Source organism: Cynocephalus volans, chromosome 3 (genome assembly GCF_027409185.1).
Source record: "Cynocephalus volans isolate mCynVol1 chromosome 3, mCynVol1.pri, whole genome shotgun sequence".
Taxonomy (NCBI): domain Eukaryota; kingdom Metazoa; phylum Chordata; class Mammalia; order Dermoptera; family Cynocephalidae; genus Cynocephalus; species Cynocephalus volans.
This window is the reverse complement of record NC_084462.1, coordinates 149032452-149057261: the sequence shown is the minus strand read 5'-3', so window position 1 is coordinate 149057261 and position 24810 is coordinate 149032452. Positions and strand designations below refer to the sequence as shown.

The 24810-nt window shown below is 34.6% G+C and overlaps 1 protein-coding gene across 8 annotated transcripts in view; it reads right to left on the bottom strand.

The window, feature by feature from the left end:
• The window catches only part of PALS1 (protein associated with LIN7 1, MAGUK p55 family member), a 96444-nt gene that overhangs the window by 28783 nt on the left and 42851 nt on the right, over positions 1–24810 (bottom strand). For all 8 annotated transcript variants that reach the window (XM_063089640.1, XM_063089643.1, XM_063089639.1 and 5 more), the window contains 5 exons: positions 10400–10608; positions 5353–5430; positions 4629–4775; positions 2860–3021; positions 1165–1242 (listed from right to left, as the gene is read on the bottom strand). In XM_063089640.1, coding sequence (XP_062945710.1) covers positions 1165–1242; positions 2860–3021; positions 4629–4775; positions 5353–5430; positions 10400–10608 — 674 coding nt within the window. The remainder of the gene's footprint in view (positions 1–1164; positions 1243–2859; positions 3022–4628; positions 4776–5352; positions 5431–10399; positions 10609–24810) is intronic.

Here is a 24810-nt window from a genome sequence, read left to right as displayed (position 1 = left end):
CTATAAACAGAAAGAAGGTTGCAAATGCAACAACAACTTCAATATGTTCCATAAAGAATAAAGGGAAAACATGGAATGATAGTCCAAATATAAAGCATAACTGTGATGATATATTGAGGAAAAAATGAAACTATATTCTTTCTCAAACTGTTACACTTTAATAAAAGTTAGGAATAATAACAGATGTAACACATCAGGCTTCCATACTAATCCAGCACTGTAAAGCCTATCATTTTTTAATAGCTTTGAGATATAATTCATATACTATACAATTCGTCCACGTAACACAATTGGATGATTTTTAGTATATTCAGAGTTGTACAACTATCATCACAAACAATGTCAGAACATTTATATCACCCCAAAAAGAAACCCAGTACTAATCACTCCCATTCCCTCCTAACTCCCCACTCCTATACCTAAGGAACCACTAATCTACTTTCCATCTCTATGGTTCACCTATTCTGGACATTTCATATAAATGAACCAAAACATGGCCTTTTGTGACTGACTTCCTTCACTTAACGTAATTTTTTCAAGGGTCATCCAGGTTAGAGCATGTATCAGTACTTTAGTCTTTTTTATTACCAAATAATATCCTACTGTATGGATATACCATATTTTGTTTTCCATTCATCAGCTGGTAGACATTTGAGTTGTTTCTACTTTCTGGCTGTTATGAATAATGCTGCTATGCACATTCATGTACAAGTTCTTGTGTGAATGTATGTTTTCAATTCTCTTGGATATATACCTGAGTGGATTGGTGGGTCACATGGTAATAAAATCTGTATTTTAATAGAGCTAGCTGAGTGAATGTTTAACACAGAGTAATATACAGTAAAATAAGAACTGCACATACTTTGTAAAAGAACCTTTTCCCCTTATACTAAGTATGTTTAAGTTAAATAAACCCGCCTACAACTATAGAAAAAGATAATGCTCAGGGTTAGAAATCATAAAAATTCTGAAACTGCATTTTCTAATTTTTATTTTTAAAAAGTTAATTTTGAAATGGTATTTCATATTTACTTCAATAAAAACTACTGAATTTACCTGTTTTTATTTGAGCACAAGAAATATTTACAGTAACATTTTTGATACACAGAAGTAAAGAGTAGCTATGAAACAATAAATAATGAACATTAAAAAAAAATTACTTACTACTGTTTCCTTGGTAGGAGGAGGCTTGATGTGTTGACTGGGAATCAGAACAAATGTCAAAGTACCATGCATATCAGACTGTAATAGAAAGATTAGGTTATTTTTAAAATCTGTATTTATGAAAATAATTCCATGATCCTATGGTCAAAACTCCCAAAACTGGACTATTCCAGAACCCCTCATAGACTTTTAAAATATCAGTAAAGAAGCTGGCCAGTTAGCTCAATTGGTTAGAATGTAGTGCTGATGACACCAAAGTCCAGGGTTTGATTCCTGTAATGGCCAGTCATAAAAAAAAAAAAAAATCAGTAAAGATAAATCCCATTTCATCAGGAAGCACAAATTACAATTTTCATGGACTTCACTATGTTAGAGCTATCCTAGAATATGGCATTCTATAACTCTGGCCCACTGGGGAAGCCACTTAGCCCATAAGTCTTGATTTTTTTTCTTCCATTCACTGTAAGTTTAGGAAGTTTCCACTGTGAAGGGTTGGAAGAATCCATCATGAAAAGTTAAAAGATACCAGAGTGCTATTAACAATTATGGTCATCTACTCAGACATATCAATTTTAACAGAGTAGAACTTGAAAAAATAATTATGACTAGGACCAGAAAAACAATGCATATATGCAAATATTCTCAATTCCCAGATACCCTGTCTCTGTCATCCATTCTATTTTTTTAACTGCATAGTGTCTACTAGTTTCACCAATAATTCCCAGTACACCACTGACTTTGTTCAGTTATCTCCTGCCTAGACAGTAATCATCACAACTTCCGGTACTGATATAGCAGGGAGCAGTGCTCAACCTAAAAATAGCAACCAATAAAAGAAGAGCTAAAAATGATCACCAGTGGAACTTAGCTCTACCAAAGCAATGAATGGGGTTGGGTGAAAATAAGGATGTAAGGATGATTTCTAGATTTTACACCAAGCATTAACAGATAGGAGCGATTCTACTGTTAACAACTGATACTAACTAAATCTGGTCTGTGGGTGTGTACAAAGTGATCATAATTTGTCCTCAAAATGTGACTATAAATGACTTCCTGATTATACTAGCACTGTTCAATAGAACTTTCTGCAATGATGGAAATATGTTATATCTGTATCTTAATATGGTAGCCATTAGCTACATATTGATCTTCAGCATTCTGAAATGCAGCTTATGTAAATGAGGAACTAAATTTTAGATTTTACTTAAATAGAAATAGTGGCTATCATATTGGACTATCATATAGTGCAAATCTATAACACTGCTATTTATTATCTAATACTGTTAGGGAAATAACAATGAATTATAGATATTAAGAAAATGAAATGAACATAAAAATCATGAGGACACTGACTTTGCTTTGCTACTATTTCCCCAGTGACTAGCACATAGTAGGCACTTAAGAAATATTTATTGAATGAATTAATAAGTTATATTATTACTGATTTCACAGGCAACTACAATATACCTGGTAGCAATAAACCTCAAAGTAAAAAAACATCAGTGGTACCCACCCCCAAATAAACTGCTACTAACAAATACTGTGCAACAATTACATCATGAGAAAATCAAGCTACAAATGGGTAGAGTGCTCTTAAGTTACTTTTTTAATGTTTTAAAATATTTTATTCTAAAGTCTAATAACAAAACAACTTTTAAAAAGCTACCTATTTTTTTTCTACCTGTGTCAACTTACCAACAAGTCAAAAACTTCATTGACATCTTTTCCCCGAATTTCAATGCCATTAATCTCCAGAACTTCATCTCCTTCATGTAACAGACCACTTTTCTCTGCAGCACCTCCTTTTACTATTCGGCTAATGATGACAGAATCCATTTCATTACGAACTGTAGCACCCTAAGAAAAATCAACATCTAATTTAAAAATTAAAATGCAGTTTTTTTGTTAAGCATTTCTTCATTTTTCAATCCTAATATTTTTCTACTCAACAATACTGGTCTTAAGTTACAATGAAAAAAAATGTATTTACAAAGCTAGAATAATAATTGCAATTAGATTTGGAAGCTGATCACCTTCCCAACATTTTCTGCTTTAGAAACATTCTATTCGGGGAACACTGAGAGGTTGGTTAATGGATACAAAATCACAACCAGATAGAAGGAATACATTCTAGTGTTCTATAAGCACCATAGGGTGACTACGATTAAAAATTTATTGTATATTTTCCAACAGCTAGAAGAGAGGATTTTGAATGTTCCCAACACAAAGAAACAATAAATGTTTGAGATGATAGATATGCTAATTACTCTGATTTGATCATTACACATTGTATACGTGTATCAAAATACTGCACTGCACTGCATAAATATGTACAATTATTAGGTGTTAAATAAAAAAAAAGAAACAGTCTACTCATTAGAATTCTGATTTTTTGGTTTTTTTTTTGGCAGCTGGCCTGTACAGGGATCTAAACCCTTGATTTTGGTGTTACAACACCACACTCTAACGAACTGAGCTAACCAGCCAGCCCTATTCATTAGAATCTGAAATCAAGCAAACTTTTGAAGCATAAAACAGCAGAAAAATGTACTTGCTTAAAAACAATGTGTGTAAATGGCTGTACTACATTTAAGCATAAGTAGTGAACATGTCTTTTTTTAAATCCAAAATATGATGAAGGGATGAATACTAATCTAGTTGACTATTCAAATGTTAAGTATTACAGCTGCATCCCATTCACATTAAAATGTATTAAACATTAATATTTATTATACAAATTGAAAACACAACTGAAGAATGTATGCTCAAAAACTGGAAATACAAGATACAGAATAAAGCTTGAAAGCAGACAGAGTTTGTAACATTTTCTCCTAAACTTTTATTTTAAAATTTTGTCATGACTTTCCCAATTTCTATTCTCTTTGGGAGACTGGGGGGAGAATAACTATTTATAAACTGCCTATAAAATACATTCCTTATTCCATGTACCACACTAATCAAGGCACAATTTGAGACACCAGGATTCAAGAATATTTCTCTAATAACAAAGGAAAGAAATTTAAGGTTATGACAGCAGACTTAAAAAAGAGACTGAAAAAAGTTTTATACATAAAAACTATAAAACAAATATCAACATTAAGGAATACATACTTTTAAGAATATCTGAAGTACATAGTAAATGTTTCAATAAATTTAACTGAATGAAAAGATCAGATTTCTAATCATTGTTTTTAAAAAATTAAACTAGGAGAATAATGAAGTAAATTACTTATCTTTTCTTTGTTCCTCAACAAATATTTCACAAGGTATCATTTTCATCAAATTATGGGTAAGAAAAAATGATGAATACATTTTTCTCAATTGAATAAGGGGTATGAGCAAGAATACTAAAGAACTCCAACAAATTAACCTCAAAAGAGAACACCAGTAATGTAATGACATCTTAAACTCTCTGCCATACGCAAGATCTCTGTATAAAAAGATCAGAGATGTAGGACACTCACCAATGGAATATCACGAGCCTTTTCTATACGAACTATTTTTACAGTTTCTCCTCCATACTGGCCAATGCTTTCATAAACTCTCTCATCTGTAATGGGCTCTAGCTGCATTTCCTGCTCAGCAACCTTATCATGTGCCAGTAAAAGTGCCTGTTTCAAAGAAATCCAAAGCATTTTAAGTAACAGCACAATTTATTTCTATACAGTGATTTTTAACCTAATCATGTACCTAGTATTCTGATCATTAAATCTTTAAAAGTACTATAATCAATTACATGTCCAGGTCTGTTTCCAAACTTTCCAACTTAAGTTCAGATGCAACCCTGCATCTTTTAGAGCTAATAATAACTAAAGATGTGTTAAGTACCAGAGCATACTCTGGAATGGGCTATGAAAAACTAAAATGCTTATTATGCTTCATAAAAACAAAATCAATTTAAAGGCCTAAACACCCTAATAATTAAAATTTATGGAAAATATAATCCGAAAAAGGGAGAAATTTTTGTCCGATTTTTAAAGAAGAAAAACATTGCTTCAAAAATAATTTGGCTAATTTTAAATATGAAAATATATAATCCAACAATAATAATTTTGCAGAGGGGGTTGTAAACATCAAAACAGGCTAGATAATATTTGAGGTCTCTTCTAGCCCTAGGAGACTGATTTAAAAAAAAAAAAAGATGAATACTGGAAAAACCACATATGTAATGCTCTGTCCATTTTCTACCTGAATATGTGGAGCATTCAACAAAGCAGTTAATTCTTGTCCTTCCTTCTGATGGATTGGCTTCAAAACAGTTTGTACCTATGAAATAAAAATAGATTATTCTTCCTAGGTTATAGGAACTAGCAGCACCTATGTAAGGTAGTATTTTTCAAAAAGTACAAATTAAAATGTTTAAAAAATATTTGAAAGGAAAACATTAAAAAAGAGTTATGAGAAAAAAATCAGAATGTTATTTTTTCCCACAGAGTTTTCTATCTTGTTATCATAGGTAACAACAGCTCTCTCTATTTAAAAAAACAAAAACAAAAAAATCACTACGTAAGATTTTGCTATTTATGCTTATGAATGAACTACTTCCATCTTGGAAGTTTCTCCCAACATACTATAAAATATACTAATAATGATTACATAAGGGAAGAAAAACTGTTCTAACAGTTACCTTGCTATTGTATAGTTTCTTAATCCTATGTTTATGTAACTATATTTAAAATCAGAGTTGACAACTTAAAGAGTTACAGACTAACAAAATCAATTATATGAGCGTAATAGAATAATCACCGCAAATAGTGAATTAATTACATTTAAAGATGTCCCAAAGTCAAGCAACCTTTGCATTCCTAGGATAAACTCCTCTTGTTACAGGTTTTTTAGTCCCCATTTCCTTATCTGTAGAATGCCACTTACCATTTCAGCTTCAAAGACTGACTGAGATAATCTCAAGCTGTCTGCATTCATGCTTCTTTTTTCTTTCCTAACGCTGTTGGTATTTTTTTTCCTTCATCTAACTTATCAAAGGTTTTCCTATTTTCTTGTACTTTTCAAAGAACCAGATTCTAATCCTATTAAATCTTCTTTCCATTTAAATAATGTTATTCCTTTCTTCTGTTTTAGTTACTTATTTTTTCAGTTTCCAATCGCTTGAGCTATACATGTTCAGTTCATTTATTTTCCATCTTTTCTCTTCTACCATAAATATTTAAACGTACAAATTTTGCTCTACAGACTACATATTTCCCCAAAGATTATACTGTGTGCTTTCACTGTTAATCTGATTTTCTTCCCTTTTCTATCCCCAAACCCAATTACCCACCAAAAATAGCACTTTGGTTCTGTTATCTGAATTATTGCAAAGTTATCACCATTAATGAAAACATACAGAAGTAAATCCACATACAGAACTTTTTTATATGAGTAACTCATGATTAAAACAGAAACCCCAGTAACTCTACACTTTTCATGGCCACTTTAAATCATTTTATCAGTAATTACCCTATCAAACCTAACAGATGATAATTTGGGGATTAATTAATTTTACCCCAACAAGTGGATCAATGCAATGACAGTACCAAAACCAGTCTGTATTCTGGTATTGGTACCTAGAAAAATGTTTCTAATTTTATATATATAAAGAGGATGGCATAGCAAATAATCTTCTTCAAGAACTCCATTAAAATCTTACTAATGGACAAGGGCCATGATCCAAAATTATGGATAGCTAAAAGCTGATCTTTTAAAATAGTGTGTTTTCATTCTTAAAATTTATGAAATCTATATTAATTTAAATAAAATTTATATTCCCTGATCATAAACGTTTTGATAGCTGGAGAAAGCAACTCTGAAAGGAAAGATAAGTTTGGACTAAAAATGTGCCAAGGGCATACCAAGTGTACCAAGTCAACTCATCTATTTTCTGTACTAGACATTATTTCCTATTTCTACTTTTAAGTCAGCTCTTAAACATCTCTGAAATCTTTCCTTCTAAAAAAATTCAGAACACCTATGAGAGCTTACACCCTTCCTCTATTAACCCAGATGTTATCTATTCCAGGGTCAACATGTATCATCAGCTACTTCTACAAAGGCCTAAGGAATTAAAAGGCTCTTCTTACACCCTACTGTCTCCTTTCCATTGGCCTATAAAAATGCTCTAATCTCTTATCTTTAAAAATACTCTATCCTGACCTTATACTATTTTCTAGCTATATTACTTTTTCTTCTTTTCCTGCAGAGGCAAACTTCATTTTCATTTTAAACTAACTTCTTACATGACAGAAATAAATAGTAAATGTGAAATATCAGAAAATAGAGAACCAAAAGGAAGAAAATAGAAGACTTTTATTATACCTGAGGATAATCACCTTGATATATATCCTTCCTATATTTTTACACTTGTTTTTACCAAGATATTCACCTCGAGATATATATATATCTGACAAAGGACTTGCAATCAAAATATACTAAGAACTCTTACAACTAAATAGTACCAATAATCTGAATTTTAAAATGGGAAAAACATCTGACCAGATATTTCACAAAAGATAAGAAAATGGCCAATAAATATGGAAAAATGCTCAACATAAGTAGTTATTATGGAAATGAAAACTAAAACAAGATAACATTACACACCTGCTATAAGGTTAAAGAGGAAACAACCCAAATATCCATCAATAGTTTAAAGAAATTATAGGATATTCATACAATGGAATACAGATGCTCCTTGATTTGAACCCATCCTAAGTCGAAAATATTGTAAGTTGAAAATGCATTTAATATACCTAACCTACTTAACATCATAGCTTAGCCTACCCTACCTTAAAGATGCTCAGAATATTTATGTTAGCCTACATCTGGGCAAAATCATCTAACGGAAAGCCTATTTAATAATAAAGTGTTGAATATCTCATATAATTTATTGAATATTGTACTGATAATGAAAAACAGAATGGTTGTATGGGTACTTGAAGCATAGTTTCTAATGAACGTGAATTGCTTTTGCCCCATCGTAAAGTCAAAAAATTTTAGGTCAAACCAACATAAGTTGGGGACTGTCTGTACTACTCAGTAAGCAGATACATGAACAACATAGATGAATCTCAAAAACATTACGTTGAGCAAAAGACTGATACATCAACAACATAGATGAAGCTCAAAAACATTATGCTGAGCAAAAGGCAGACACAAAAGACTACATACGGGAGCTGGCTGATGAGCTGCTCAGTTGGTTAGAGAGTGGTGCAGCTAATACCAAGGTCCAGCGTTCAATCCCCGTACCCACCACCAAAAAAGAAAAAAGAAAAAAAAAAAAAAAAAAAGACTACGTATGAGGGTACTTCAAAAAGTTTATGAAGAGTCATATATTTTAATTCTACTTTTCCACAAACTTTCTGAAGTACCATCATATTGTCTTATTCCATTTATATGAAATGTCCATAAATGGCAAATTTGTAAAGCAGAAAGCAGATCAGTGGATGCCTGGGGGGTGGAAGAGGTGGCTGTCTGCACAGGGCCATTGTGGGAGCTTTGCGGAGTGATGCATGCTTCTATAACTTGACAGCACTGGTACTTTTAAAACTGTGTTAACTATCCTAAAACTAATAATCGAGATTAATTTTAAAGTCCTCTTTAACCATTTCTTTCTCCTCCAAGGCATTTCCTCCTCTAGTTTTTTGCCTTTCTCAACTCCTAAAACCCTTTTAAAAACTCCTTTATTTCCACCCTTCCATTGTCTATATCAACTTTTCTCAACTGGAGCAATTTTGATCTCTCTTGATTCTCATTCTCTTTTGTACCTATTGTTCTATTCAGCAAAACAAAGGCCCAGTACTAGCTGGACAGACCTTCCTCCTAAAGATAGGGAAAGGAATGATTACAATGATTTATTACACTATATTTGTGTATTTTATTTTATTACACTATATTTATAGTTGCACTATATTTGTGAATAGTATAAGATCAAAGTAATGTTGGTTATTTCAATCTGTGTAAGGAAAGTAATTTTCAGGAAAACCATTTAAACTATCATAAGTAAACATGATCATTTTTAAAATAAAAAATCATGCATACAAGCATTAATTTAACAAAATGACTACAGTAACAATTTTTTAAATAAAAATCTTGCATAATTAATTTCAATAATAAAAGATGAACTCAAGGAATAGCTTTCATTTAGCTCTACATTTTATTTATTTATTTATTTATTTATTTATTTATTTATTTATTTATTTGATTAATTAATTAAAGATGACCGGTAAGGGGATCTTAACCCTTGACTTGGTGTTGTCAGCACCATGCTCTCCCAAGTGAGCAAAGGGGCCAGCCCCTCAACTAGCTCTTTTAAACTCTAGTGGATGGAAAGTGTCCTCTTTAGAAACAGGTCCTTGGTCACTTTCCTAAGTCCTTAGCAACACTAGACTTCTCTCAACCGCTTTTGCACATAGGGTCTTTGCAATCTCAAGGAGCTCAATGAGGAAAATATCTCCCTTTGGGACCATTCCGTACTAATCCAAACAGTACTTCCTAGCCTTTTTTACAGGTCTGTAGCTCTGGAAGTCCTACCCTCTCCCCAGCCCATTTTCTATCTCATGTTTGTGAAGGGCTTCCATAGTTATTAGTTTTTATAACACCAAAATAACTTAAAAACCTATAATAATGACAATGTCCACCCCCCAAAACAGGAGATGGTTTATTTATATCCTTTTTAAATCTTCAATTTCAAAGGTGTTTGCAGAACATATTAAACACTGACCATCAACTAGCATCAGAAACTAGAATTTAAAAGTCAACATGTTAACAAAGAAACTCTCACAGTACATTAAAATTTAATAATTTGGAATGTCTACACAGTTTCTGTAAGGGAAAAACTTCAAAAACTTCAAAATACCTACAACTAATAAATCTTAGGAATTATATATTTATGATAATTATTAGTATTCATTTATCTCAATTTATAATGTACAATGCTTAAAATTAATAAAACTATACTAAAAGCATTAAAAATTTTGGCTCTCTAGTAAACTCAAATATTTCTGTTACTATCCAAATTTTGATTAACTTTCATGAAACAGAGCTCTGACTCTGAACTAAGAATATTTTTTTTCAGGATAAAATGCATATAGCAAATTTTTTCTATCACAACAGATTATTAATGTGTGATCAGTAGTAACTAATTCAAACAAGTCTCATGGTCACATAGTATTTTCCAATAATACTGCCTTACTATTACTAATAATTACCTTGTAGATATCAACGAGATGTTTAGAATACGTACCTCTTGTGCAAGATCTTGTGCATTGGAGATAAGAGGAAATGGAGGACTGGCCTTGTTCATGTGTACTGTGACAGCGTTGTGTATCTTAAATGCATTCTGGAAATCTTTATTTTGTACAAGTTGTAAAAGCAGTGAAATATCCTCCTGGCTCTGAGAATCTACCAAAGTATGTTGGATATGTTTAAGTGAAGAAAACAAGTCTTCCACTTCTAGTAGGAGAAGGAAAAGGTATCCAAAAATTAATTGTTTTGGTCTTAATTCAACATGTGTTTTATAATAAAATTTCTCAAACTAGTAACAATTTAAGTTTTCAGAAAAAACACCCAAAACCTACATATATTTTTGAGTGTCAATCATTGTCATTTTACTGATTTTTAAGTAAAACTCCTTAAAAATTATACTACAGAATGACTTTCATTTTTAAAAGTGTTTTAATTATAAAATACACACTCACTATAAAAATAAATGAGGGGAGTAACAAAGAAATAAATTTAATACCATCAATAATCCCATCCCCTAGAAACAACTTTTTTCCATAACATCTTAGGGTATTTTTTAAAATTTCATTTAACAGTAAATTGTAATTGTTTTCCCACATCCCTAGTCTTTTAAAACATTATATATAACAGCTTCATATTCTGCTAAACCATAACTTATACTATTCTTCATGATACTCTGCTAAACTTATAGTATTCTTTGTGATATTCTGCTAAACCATAACTTATAATAACCATTTACACTAAAGTTGAGCATTTAGGTTGTTTCCAATTTTTTGCTATCATAAGTAGTAATAAGCATTTCAGTACATCATAATCATTGCTTCATATAAGTTTGTCTGGGTTTTTAATGTTTTCCTAAAATAATCCATAGAAACAGAACTTTTAAATAAAATCCTGACATATTAAAAGCCAGACAGCTTTAGGGAGGTTTTACTAATTTACATCCCATTTGCTATCTTTTCACCAATGTATTACCATTTTCAAAAATCTTCAATTTCTTTGATTAATAAGGAGGCTGAAGTTTATTCATATTTACCAGGCACTTCTTTTATGGTCCATAAAACTCTAATGAATATGTGAGTCTCCTAAAATTGCACTGAAAGTTGTGCACATTTGTAGGGGTATTGCGCCTGTTAGTGTGCATACAAAGCCCATGTGTTTTTCTGGGAAATGGTTATTCCAGAATGGTTAAGAACCACAAGTAGCCTCTCCCTTCTTCCCTAACAGGGTGGGTGGGTGGGTGGGTGGGTGTGTGTGGGTGTGTCTGGGTGTGTGTGTGTGTGTGTGTGTGCGCATATATTATGACGTACTTATTGGAAATAGCTTTCCAATTTTTCCATTTGTCTTAATTATATTTGTGGTTACTTTTCCTGTAGAGTTTCAACTTTTATGTGTTAATTAAGAGTAATCTACCTCTTCCTGTGTGATTTCTTTCACTGTTTCTATGCTTATAAACTTCTTTCTGCAGGTCATTAAATAAATATTTACATACATTTCTTCTCGCTTCTTATGGCTCCTATTTCATTTTAACTATTTAACTTCTATTTAACTTTAACCCATCTAGAATTTATTTTGGCATGTATTTGAGAAATTTTAACTTTATTCCTTTTCTTCCAAATGGTTAACCAATTATTCTAGTACCATTTATTAATCAATCCTTCCTTTTCCACTGATTTATGATGCTACCAAATTCTTACACTTATCATGGACTATTTACCAGAACTACAATGTCTTATGATAGTAGCATTATAGTCTGTTCATATTGATATAACAACTACTTGCTTATTACTTTTTGAAAAATTTCTTGACTATTCAAAATTAATTATAAATCATTTTTCAAGATATTTCTCACTCCTTCTTTCCCATTTTTCCAAAAAGAAAAGTGCTACTGAGATTTTCACAGAAATCAAACCTGTAAATGAGTCTGGGAAAAACTTACAGCAAATACTATCTATCTTACACACAGTCACATGGAAAAAATTTCCCCATTTAAGTCTTTTTGTTAGTTTTCTTCATATAAAGCCTGCAGAAAAGCTAATGATTCTTATACATTTATCTTTTATCCCACTATTTTAACAGTAGTTAAGTTTGAAAATAGATTCTAATAGTTCTTCTGTTGATTCTTGAGGTTCCCTATCTTTTCCCCCAAAATCAAAACAGCTTTAGTCTTCCTTACAAAATATATATGTTTAGTCATCAGTAGTTTAAAATGCAAAAGAATTGGAAAAAAGTTAGAAAGTCAAAACTGCCATTAGGATGACCCAAGAAGTTGTGACCCAGAGCTAGCTAAAACTTGAGGGACAGCCAGAAATTAGCCATACGCTAATACAAGAGTATATAGGAAGAATACAGAATGTCAGATTCCATCAAATTCAAAGGTTACCACAGAATTCCCTAAGAGTGTAAAGAATTCCCTAAGATTATAAAGAATTCAACAGTCTTAAGGTATCTACAGAGCAAAACAGGAAAACATTTAAATATCTTGGAAGAAAAAAAAATTACCAAACCAACAGAGTAGTTAAAGTAATTGGCTACAATCTTATGGGGATTATAGACTTCCCTGAGTGGTTAATTAAATACCTGTTAAAAATTTTAGCAATTGTCAGATTTTTCTCATTGCCCTGACATTCAGGAGCTTCAGCTCTTCCGCTGACTGAAATCAATAAACAACCTTAGCCCAGAAGATAACTGTCTTCCTCATGGGTCTCTTCAAATCCAGGGAGATTTAAATTTTTTAAGACTAAATAATTTCTGCATAATCTCTCCTGTGTACCAAATCCACCCACAAAGACACTAAAATATAGGTATTACAACAAAAATATCTGTAGTTCTACCTTTCAGCTATAACTACTGGTATTATTTTGTTATATGAGTATTATACAGCCTTTCAGACTTTTTTTGATGCTGATCTAACCATATAGATGACACTGTAATACCGTTTTGCAACCCAATTATGCTATTTATTCTATTTATTAGAATAAATTCCGAGCAGGAGTTTCAAGATGGCGGCGGCTGCGGCGGCTGGCGCGGAGTAGCTGAGGTGGAAAAGGTGGCCACTGGGCCTCAGCTAGCCGGGAAACTTGTGGACCTTTCTCTGGCCATCTCTTAAGGGAGGACTGCTGCTGCTGGCCGGTCGTGGGGGCTCAACGCCACTTTGCCCCCGGCAGGAGAGGCTGCCTCATTTACAGGCAACAGCTTTGAAGTGTGGAGCAGGAAAAGAACTGATTCTTAGCTGCAAAAGCGAGTCTTGAAACAGGGAACACGGCGCCAGGGCTGCTGTGGATGCAGCCAGGATCCCGGAGGCTGGGGCCGCACTGAAGGCGGCCAGCTGCCCTATCCAGGATTCGAGGTTTCAGGCCGGCATTAAAGAAGACTCCTGGGAGCGCCCGAGCGGCGCCGCGACTGAACAGCCCGAGGCGGCAGCGCCGAGAACACGGAAGGCAACAAACCAGAGACAGAGCGAGCGCCCGACCTGGCACAGCACTGTGAGTGATCCCTGGCAAAGCTCTGTTCGGGGGGTGGATGCCCACGCGGCTCCCCGCCTGCACCACCAGGCCACTCATTGCCCCGGTGCTGCCTCCATTTTCCCAGGTGCGGGCAGCTCCGCCCTGCTCGGCCATCACTGAGCCCATTTGCTTGGCCTGGCGCGGGGCTTTCCGGACCCTGCGGGCCGACCTCCTCTCCCACTCCCTCCACGGTTCTCTGGCAGGGCTGGGGGTGTGGGGCGTCCCGACCAGTTTTGGGAGAGCTAGGAAGTACGGGCGGGCCGACTGTCACTCCACCACACCCTGGACTCCGGCCCCGGTAAACTTCCTGTTACTGGGAGGCAGATACCATCTCTGCGACCACCAGTTTGGAAAAAAGCCTAACGAATTTCTGGTTGGGAATAGTGTGGTAGGAGAGTTCCCAGGTCCGCTTGAACCTGCCGGAGAGCAGGCTGCAGGCGGGCACTAGACTCGGTTTATACCGGGGGGATACAAAGGTGAACAAGACCCGAGAAAGATCTACACAGTGCTACAAAGGCACCCAGAGAGACTGGTCGTCTGTGCCTAGCAGAAACCTGGTAGACTTCCTGGGCGAGGCGGTGCTGAGCAGGGTCTTGAAGGCCCAGCTGATAGAGGAGGGGTGCAGAAGACACGCCCCAACCCAGCACAGTGTGCACAGAGGGGGGAGACGTGCGGCCAGGGAGGCGGAGACTGGACAGAAACCACACACCCGGTGGGGTCGCCACTGCACGATCTAACAGCCTGGGCCAGAGCACACTGAACGGGGAGAAGTCCTGTACAGAAAGTGAAAGCTCAACAGAGATCACACACCCTGTGGTACGTGATCCACCAGCCCAGCAGAGTACAAGCTGACCAGAAAGGTGGATCCCCGGAGAAGCCCAAGACCCGAGGCAACCACACACACAAGACACTAGAGGCCAACTGAGCAGCCACGGCGGGAGCCATACCAAATTGGCAACCACAGCAACATCCTAGTTAGTCATTAGTCTTAAACCGGTGGACTGTGAAACCCCCTGCCACAATGAATAAACACCAAAAAAAAGACACCAGAAATACAAAAAATCAAGAAAGTACACCACCAAAAGTTAATAAATCTCATACTCTAGATCCTATAGAACAAGAAGCCCTTGAAATAACTGATAAGGAATTTCGAGTGATAATTCTAAGGAAACTGAATGAGATACAAGAAAACTCAGCTAGACATCATGATGAAATGAGGAAAAGTATACAGGATCTGAAAGAGGAAATATACAAGGAAATCAATGTCCTGAAAAAAAATGTAGCAGAACTTGCTGAACTGAAGAAGTTATTCAGCGAAATAAAAAACACAACGGAGAGTTTAACCAGCAGGCTTGTCGAAGTTGAAGAGAGAACCTCTGAACTTGAAGATGGGCTGTTTGAAATAACACAAGCAGACAAAAAGAAAGAAAAAAGAATCAAGGACATGGAAGAAAATCTGAGAGAGATATCAGACAACCTCAAGCGCTCAAATATCCGAGTCATGGGTATTCCAGAAGGGGAGGAAAATGGAGATTCCATTGAAAACATATTCAACAAAATAGTGGCAGAAAACTTCCCAGGTATAGGAAAAATCACAGATCTTCAGATCCAGGAAGCTCAACGATCTCCAAACGTATTCAACCCAAAAAGGCCTTCTCCAAGACATGTCATAGTCAAATTGGCAAAACTCAGAGACAAAGAGAGAATCTTAAAAGCTGCAAGAGAGAAGCGTCAAATCACCTATAAGGGAGCCCCAATCAGGTTAACATCAGACTTTTCATCACAAACCCTAAAAGCTAGAAAGGAATGGGATGATATTTTCAAAATACTAAAAGACAAAGATTGCCAGCCAAGAATACTCTACCCTGCAAGGCTATCCTTCCGAAATGAGGGGCAAATAGTATATTTCTCAGACAAACAAAAACTGCGGGAGTTCACTACCACAAGACCACCCTTACAAGAAATCCTCAAGGGAGTACTGGGTTTGGTTCCTGAAAAATAACTACCACTGCCATAAAAACCTAAGAAAAATCTAAACCTGCTAGTACAATAAAAATGGCATTCATGAAGAGAAAACAAGCTAACAAAAACACTATCTACAACCTAAGGAACCAACAAACAAAGAAACCAAACAGTAAATCAGAAAGCAAGGAACAAAAGACACCTAAGACAACCAAACAACCAATAAAATGCTAGGAATAAATCAACACCTTTCAATAACAACTCTTAATGTTAAAGGCTTAAATTCCCCAATTAAAAGACACAGACTGGCTGACTGGATCAAAAAGCAGGACCCAACTATATGCTGCCTACAAGAGACCCACCTCACCCATAAAGATTCACACAGACTAAGAGTAAAAGGATGGAAAAAGATTTACCATGCAAACAGAAAAGAAAAACGAGCTGGAGTGGCTATTCTTATATCTGACAAAATAGACTTTAAACTAAAAACCATAAAAAGAGACAATGAGGGACACTACTTAATGATAAAAGGACTGATCCATCAAGAAGACATAACAATCATAAATATGTACGCACCCAATGTTGGAGCAGCCAGATTTATAAAACAAACTCTATTAGACCTAAAGAAGGAAATAGACACTAATACCATAATAGCAGGGGACCTGAACACTCCACTGTCAATATTAGACAGATCATCTAGGCAAAGAATCAGTAGAGAAACACAAGATCTAAACAAGACTCTAGACCAATTGGAATTGGCAGATATCTACAGAACATTCCACCCAACAACCTCAGAATATTCATTCTTCTCATCAGCACATGGATCATTCTCCAAGATAGATCACATATTAGGTCACAAATCAAGTCTCAATAAATTCAAAAAAATTGGAATTATCCCATGTATCTTCTCAGACCACAATGGATTAAAACTAGAAATTAATAACAAACAAAACTCTGGAAACTATACAAACACATGGAAATTAAACAGCATTCTACTTAATGACATATGGGTCCAAGAAGAAATCAAGCAGGAAATCAAAAAGTTTATTGAAACTAATGAAAACAATGATACATCATACCAAAACCTGTGGGATACTGCAAAAGCAGTATTGAGGGGAAAATTTATTGCATTAAATGCTCACTTCAGAAGAATGGAAAGATGGCAAGTGAACAACCTAACACTTCACCTTAAAGAACTAGAAAAACAAGAACAATCCAATCCTAAAGTTAGCAGATGGAAAGAAATCATTAAGATCAGAGCAGAACTGAATGAAATTGAAAACCAAAAAACAATTCAAAAGATCAACGAATCAAAAAGTTGGTTTTTTGAAAAGATAAATAAAATTGACAAACCATTAGCATGGCTAACAAAAAAAAGAAGAGAGAAGACTCAAATAACAAAAATTAGAAATGAAAAAGGCGATATTACAACTGATTCATCTGAAATACAAGGAATCATTCGAGACTACTATAAACAACTATACGCCAACAAATTTGAAAATCTGGAGGAAATGGATAAATTTCTGGACACACACAAGCTCCCAAAACTGAACCATGAAGATGTAGAAAATTTGAACAGACCAATAACAATAAAGGAGATTGAAGCTGTTATCAGAAGGCTCCCAACAAAGAAAAGCCCAGGACCAGATGGATTCACAGCAGAATTTTACCAAACATTCAAAGAGGAATTGACACCGATTCTTTACAAACTATTCCAAAAGATTGAAACGGACGCAAATCTCCCAAACTCATTCTATGAAGCAAACATCATCCTGATACCAAAACCAGGTAAAGATATAACCAAAAAAGAAAACTACAGGCCGATATCCTTGATGAATATAGATGCAAAAATCCTCACTAAAATACTAGCAAACAGAATACAGCAAAACATACGAAAAATTATTCATCACGATCAAGTGGGATTCATCCCAGGGATGCAAGGTTGGTTCAACATACGCAAATCAATAAATGTGATACACCATATTAATAAACTCAAACACAAGGACCATATGATCATCTCTATAGATGCTGAAAAAGCATTTGATAAAGTTCAGCACTCATTCATGACAAAGACCCTCTATAAGTTAGGTATAGAGGGAAAGTATCTCAACATAATTAAAGCCATATATGACAAACCCACTGCCAATATCATCCTGAATGGGGAAAAGCTGAAAGCTTTTCCTTTAAGAACAGGCACTAGACAAGGATGCCCACTCTCACCACTCCTATTCAACATAGTGTTGGAAGTACTAGCCAGAGCAATCAGAGAAGAGAAGGAAATAAAGGGCATCCAGATTGGAAAAGATGAAGTCAAACTGTCCCTGTTTGCAGATGACATGATCCTATATATCGAACAGCCTAAAACCTCTACAAAAAAACTGTTGGAATTGATAAATGATTTCAGCACAGTAGCAGGATACAAAATCAACACACAAAAATCAGTAGCATTTCTTTTCTCCAATAGTGAACATGCAGAAGGAGAAATCAAGAAAGCCTGCCCATTTACAATAGCCACCAAAAAAATAAAATACTTAGGAATTGAGTTAACCAAGGAGGTGAAAAATCTCTATAATGAGAACTACAAACCACTGCTGAGAGAAATTAGAGAGGATACAAGAAGATGGAAAGATATCCCATGCTCTTGGATTGGAAGAATCAACATAGTGAAAATGTCCATACTACCCAAAGTGATATACAAATTCAATGCAATCCCCATCAAAATTCCAAAGACATTTCTCTCAGAAATGGAAAAAACTATTCAGACATTTATATGGAACAATGAAAGACCACGAATAGCCAAAGCAATGCTCAGCAAAAAAAATAAAGCTGGAGGCATAACACTACCTGACTTTAAGCTATACTACAAAGCTATAATAACCAAAACAGTATGGTACTGGCATAAAAACAGACACACTGACCAATGGAATAGAATAGAGAATCCAGAAATCAACCCTCACACTTACTGCCATCTGATCTTTGACAAAGGCACCAAGCCTATTCACTGGGGAAGGGACTGCCTCTTCAGCAAGTGGTGCTGGGATAACTGGATATCGTTATGCAGGAGAATGAAACTAGATCCATACCTCTCACCATATACTAAAATCAACTCAAAATGGATTAAGGATTTAAATATACACCCTGAGACAATAAAACTTCTTAAAGAAAACATAGGGGAAACACTTCAGGAAATAGGACTGGGCACAGACTTCATGAATACGACCCCAAAAGCACGGGCAACCAAAGGAAAAATAAACAAATGGGATTATATCAAACTAAAAAGCTTCTGCACAGCAAAAGAAACAATTAAAAGAGTTAAAAGACAACCAACAGAGTGGGAGACAATATTTGCAAAATATACATCTGACAAAGGATTAATATCCAGAATATATAAGGAACTCAAACAACTTTACAAGAAGAAAACAAGCAACCCAATTAAAAAATGGGCAAAAGAGCTAAGTAGGCATTTCTCTAAGGAAGATATCCAAATGGCCAACAGACATATGAAAAAATGCTCAACATCACTCAGCATCCGGGAAATGCAAATCAAAACCACATTGAGATACCATCTAACCCCAGTTAGGATGGCTAAAATCCAAAAGACTATGAACGATAAATGCTGGCGAGGCTGCGGAGAAAAAGGAACTCTCATACATTGTTGGTGGGACTGCAAAATGGTGCAGCCTCTATGGAAAATGGTATGGAGGTTCCTTAAACAATTGCAAATAGATCTACCATACGACCCAGCCATCCCACTGTTGGGAATATACCCAGAGGAATGGAAATCATCAAGTCGAAGGTATACCTGTTCCCCAATGTTCATCGCAGCACTCTTTACAATAGCCAAGAGTTGGAACCAGCCCAAATGCCCATCATCAGATGAGTGGATACGGAAAATGTGGTACATCTACACAATGGAATACTACTCAGCTATAAAAACGAATGAAATACTGCCATTTGCAACAACATGGATGGACCTCGAGAGAATTATATTAAGTGAAACAAGTCAGGCACAGAAAGAGAAATACCACATGTTCTCACTTATTGGTGGGAGCTAACAATTAATATATAAATTCACACACACATACACACATACACACACAAACGGGGGGGGTAAGAAGATATAACAACCACAATTATTTGAAGTTGATACAACAAACAAACAGAAAGGACATGGTTGGGGGGGAGGGGGGGAGGGAGAAGGGAGGGAGGTTTTGGTGATGGGGAGCATTAATCAGCTACAATGTATATCGACAAAATAAAATTTAAAAAAAAAAAAAAAAAAGAATAAATTCCTAGGATGAAATTACTGATCAAAAAATAAAAACATTTAAAACTTTGATACACATTGCCAAACTGCCTTCCAGATTTTTACCAATACTTACTCCTACCAGCAACAAACACGACTGTTTTCACAAACACACACCAAATGAAGGACTATTAATCTTTTAATTTTTGGTGATTTGGTAAGGCTGAACATATTTTTACAAAGTATAGCCATTTGTATTTCTTCTTTCATCTATATTCTGTTTATCTTTTGCCCATTTTTCTACGAGTTTTTTTCTTAGTAATTAGAATTACACTGATTATATAGATGCTGCAGTCTTGAGTTCATGTCTGCTTTTTCGTAATTATTCTATTACAATACTGCTCAGACAGGAAATAGGAAATTTTATGGTTGGTCCAAAAGGGATGTTAGCTTTAAAGTTCTAGAAGTAAGTAGGCTTCTTGTGTTGACAGGAACTGAGGTAAGGAATACGGGTTCCAGAGAAAGATGAAATCTGGTCAATGAATTCATATTGTGTTAATATTGAGGAGTTATAAAGCTATAAAGACTATCTCAGCGTCAAACTAGAAATATCTTTCACTCAGGAGGTCAGGGACAAAGATAGGATCTATATGAATAGGAACGTAAAGCAGAAAAATATACAACTGAGTCTCAAAGAGGTTGATGACCTAGTACCTACTTGCATTTCAGAACAAGACTAATTAATGATAGTGGGAGAACCAGAGAACCATGCCAATCCTAGAAATACCAACAGATTAAAGCTGGGATTAAGGTTTAAATTTTTTAGGTTAGCATTAAGACTAATTTGAACTTGTTCCAAGTATCATCCTTTATAAATTCACACACCTCTATGCTGTCCTACTCACGTTTTTGTTCTTTAATTAGTAAAAACTGTTTTCACTGAAATTGTCTCTTCTTAGGAGTTGTCTCCAGACTCATTAATCAATGCTGCCAGACTACATTGAGGTCACTTGCATTTAAGCTCAACTTTTCTAATTAGTTACTACTAACCATTACTGAAAAATTAAGAATACGTATTTGACTGAATCACGTTAGTCATTACCATTACTGAACAGTACGATATGGAACAATTTCATATTTTTATATGTATTATTTTATTTAATCCTCAAAAAGACCTTGAGAAACTTTTCCCAATTAAAAAAAAAATTGAAAACTTAAGACATACATAAGATCAAATCTCTACAGATGGAGAAAGTGCAGTAGAGAATGATTAAGTGACTTGCGTAAAGTCATACACAAAATGGCCCCAGATGAGAATCTATTTGTTCAACTTCTAAAGCAGTACTTTTTCTGCTACACTTTTTCCCCCCCAAATTCGAGGGCTTGATTGTGATATTTCATTCGTTTTAGAAATGCTATCCTGAGACATCTTTTTGCTCAATACAGCAATATCTAATGTACACTGACACATGTTTAGGAGCTTACACACTCTAGCTATATTGCTATGTATCCTTAGGAGGAATCTCTAGTTAATTGCTTGTGCATGTTCACACATATCATGAAGAGACCTGTGTTTACTCTCAAAATGCTATTTTTATAATACTGTTGCATTTTACTTCTGATATTTAACCGAGTGTCTTATCTTTAAATATTTTCTCAGACTATTTTGTTTCATCTATAACATCACAATAGTACACTAGGTAGTATATTTGGGAAGCTCAGCAAAAGAAACCAAAACTGCAATTTCTGTGAACACAGAGGATATGAACCTTTTTGAGAAATGCTGTAGAGTATCTTTAACAGTGCTGCACTAGCCTGGATAACCAACTAGTACAGCAATATTGATAACTATGATTTAAATGGATAAAGTTTTTAGATAAATTCCATAGCTGCTTTCATGAACAATTTAGCTGGGAAAGTTTCCAGACAGCATTCTTAGGAAGGAAAGCTGCCCAAAGTACTCTCATCCTTCAGGCTCAAATGTTTCCACTAAAAATGTTTAACGAACAAGTAGAACACATTAAGTAACCAGACACTCCAAAGAGTTTTCAAAATTTCATTAATTTTATGTAACTTCACAAGATGATATGAACTAAACTACATGTAGATGAAACAAATAAATAACACAAGCCCTCTGATGAAATCAGTATGCATTTACGAATAAGTTTTATCAACTTAATGAACATTAAAAATTATGCTGCTTCTGTCCAATAACTGTTTTATGGTCACAGAGAAAGTAATAAATACCTATGGCTTTAGTCTTAAAAACTGATTATGATAAATGAAATGAGTTTATGGTCTTAACTATTTATTAATAACTCTGACAGTCTTTTCTTTGATATTAAGTATGATATAATTAATAATAATTGTTGGTAAAATTAACTCAGGGAGTCTTGTTGACAGAAATTCTCATTTGTATTTTGGTTTCATATAAAAATTCTTAATTTCAAAGGTTTAAATTCAAAGTCGTAGGTTTAAAAAACTTTGTTCCTAAATGATACATTTTTAAAAGCACTTCACAAACACATATACATATAATTCAAGAACAGTTCATTTTCTACACAAAGAAATGTTCCATTTTCTGATGGTTATATCTGTTACTTAAAAATCCACCTAAGTTCTTCAACTTGATTTTCAGTGGAAATTGTTTCAAGTTCTCATCACCACCTTTAACATTTCATACAACACATAAATCTTGATTATTTATGTTAGAAGAGGGGATATATGATCTTAAAATAAGAAAAATCACTTACATTTGGCTTTGGGATTCACCTAATCAGATCCACAGATCCACCCCCCTGAACTCTCTCCTCCTACCTTGGCCCTCTCCTGAAAGACTAAAATGTAAAAAATAAATAAATAAAAAGACTCTAAAACAGGCAACAGAAAGCAATCACCAAGAGTAACTGCATCTGAAAATTCTGTTTTCAAACACATAAAACTCTGGGCACCCATATGGGAGAATTTCTTGGCTATAAGGGCTAAAATTGGCTTCATTCTGTCCTAGCCCAAGAGGTGAAAAAAGGATCCTATCCTCTCCCATGTCCATCTCAAGAAAAAAGTAAAAATTAAACATTAAAAATAAAGAAATCTCCCTCAGTTGACAGGATTCCATCTTTAGGGTTTTTTCAACTTTTAAGTCTTAACTGCTAAGTGCAACTTTTTAGCATTTTGCATTTTTAAGCAAGCTAGTGAGGCATGACAGAGCAGCAGTGTGTAAATGTTACTGTGATGGACTTCCTTCCAGCATGTTGCAGTTTTGTTCTTAATAAATTGATAAGTGATAGAAATGTAAACTTAATTGTGTACATTTGAAACATGACAATGAAAATTTAAAATGTAGCTTCCATACTTCACATAATTTCAAAGTATTTTATTTTTATCAGTGTTAAATAGCTTTTTGTACAGGCCTCAATCCGTTTTTCTGAAGTGTGCTGTTTTTTTCACAAAAGTAACTATAATCTTTTCACATCCCATGGAATTGCCCTTTACATATTGCAACTTTTTAAAACTCACCATATTTTTCAAAATTAACTTTTTTGGAGGGAGTAGAATCCCCACTTGCTGAATGATACTAAACTGTTATTTGGGCTCTTATATTTAAGTGCTGAGATTTTATAAAAATTTAGTCTGTAGCTTTTTAGGTTCTCCACTACAGTTGGCTGTACATAAAAATAAAGAATATAAAGTGATCCCAAAAGTCTTTTAAATGTATCTTCCCACTAATATGTACTTTTGAGAGTATTTTGTTCATATATACTTTCACCATTAAATTGAAAGTCTTTAGGTTCTCCTGGTACATGTGAATCACTTGTTTTTCATTGTACTTTGGAGGAGAGGATATTTTAATATAATTTTTGCCTAAATCAAGCAGCCCCCTTTACCTTTGAATGCTAATTTTCAGATGTCAAAATTTGGAGAACCAAGGCTGACCAGTTAGCTCTGTTCAGTAGAGTGTGGTATTATAAGACCAAGGTCAAGGGGTTCAGATCCTAGTACTGGCCAGCCAACAAAAACAACAACAACAAAAAAAAAAACTAAGAAAATTTGGTGAACCATATATTTTGGAAGTGAGGCTGCAATATACTTAAATTTAAGTGGTGTTTTAAAAAGGAGAAAATTTGGGACCGGCCCGTGGCTCACTCGGGAGAGTGTGGTGCTGATAACACCAAGGCCACGGGTTCGGATCCCATATAGGGATGGCCGGTTAGCTCACTGGGTGAGCTTGGTGCTGACAACACCAAGTCAAAGGTTAAGATCCCCTTACCGGTCATCTTTAAAAAAATAAAAAAATAAATAAAATAAAATAAAATAAAAAGGAGAAAATTGTGGGATTTGTTCTTATTGAAGCTCCATTAAGAAAAATTGCTAGGACTGTATTTCTCTGATCAGTTGAGTAGATACCAATGTCAATGTGTGGAAAATTTTTCTTAATACTTATTCATGTATTATTTTGATCCATTTTTATGTGGCATTTGGTGCAATAAACCTTTTGATTTTATCTTGAAAAATAAAAATAAAATAAAACTACCTAAGGAATCTCCATATTTGGAGATCTTTCAAAGTGATGAAGATTATCATATAACCTGGATTAGCTTTATTATTATTGCTCTCATTTACCCCACATGCTTTATTTCTCAACCCAGTATACAAATACCTATTTGAAATAAAAGATTTAAGTTCAATATATTTAATATT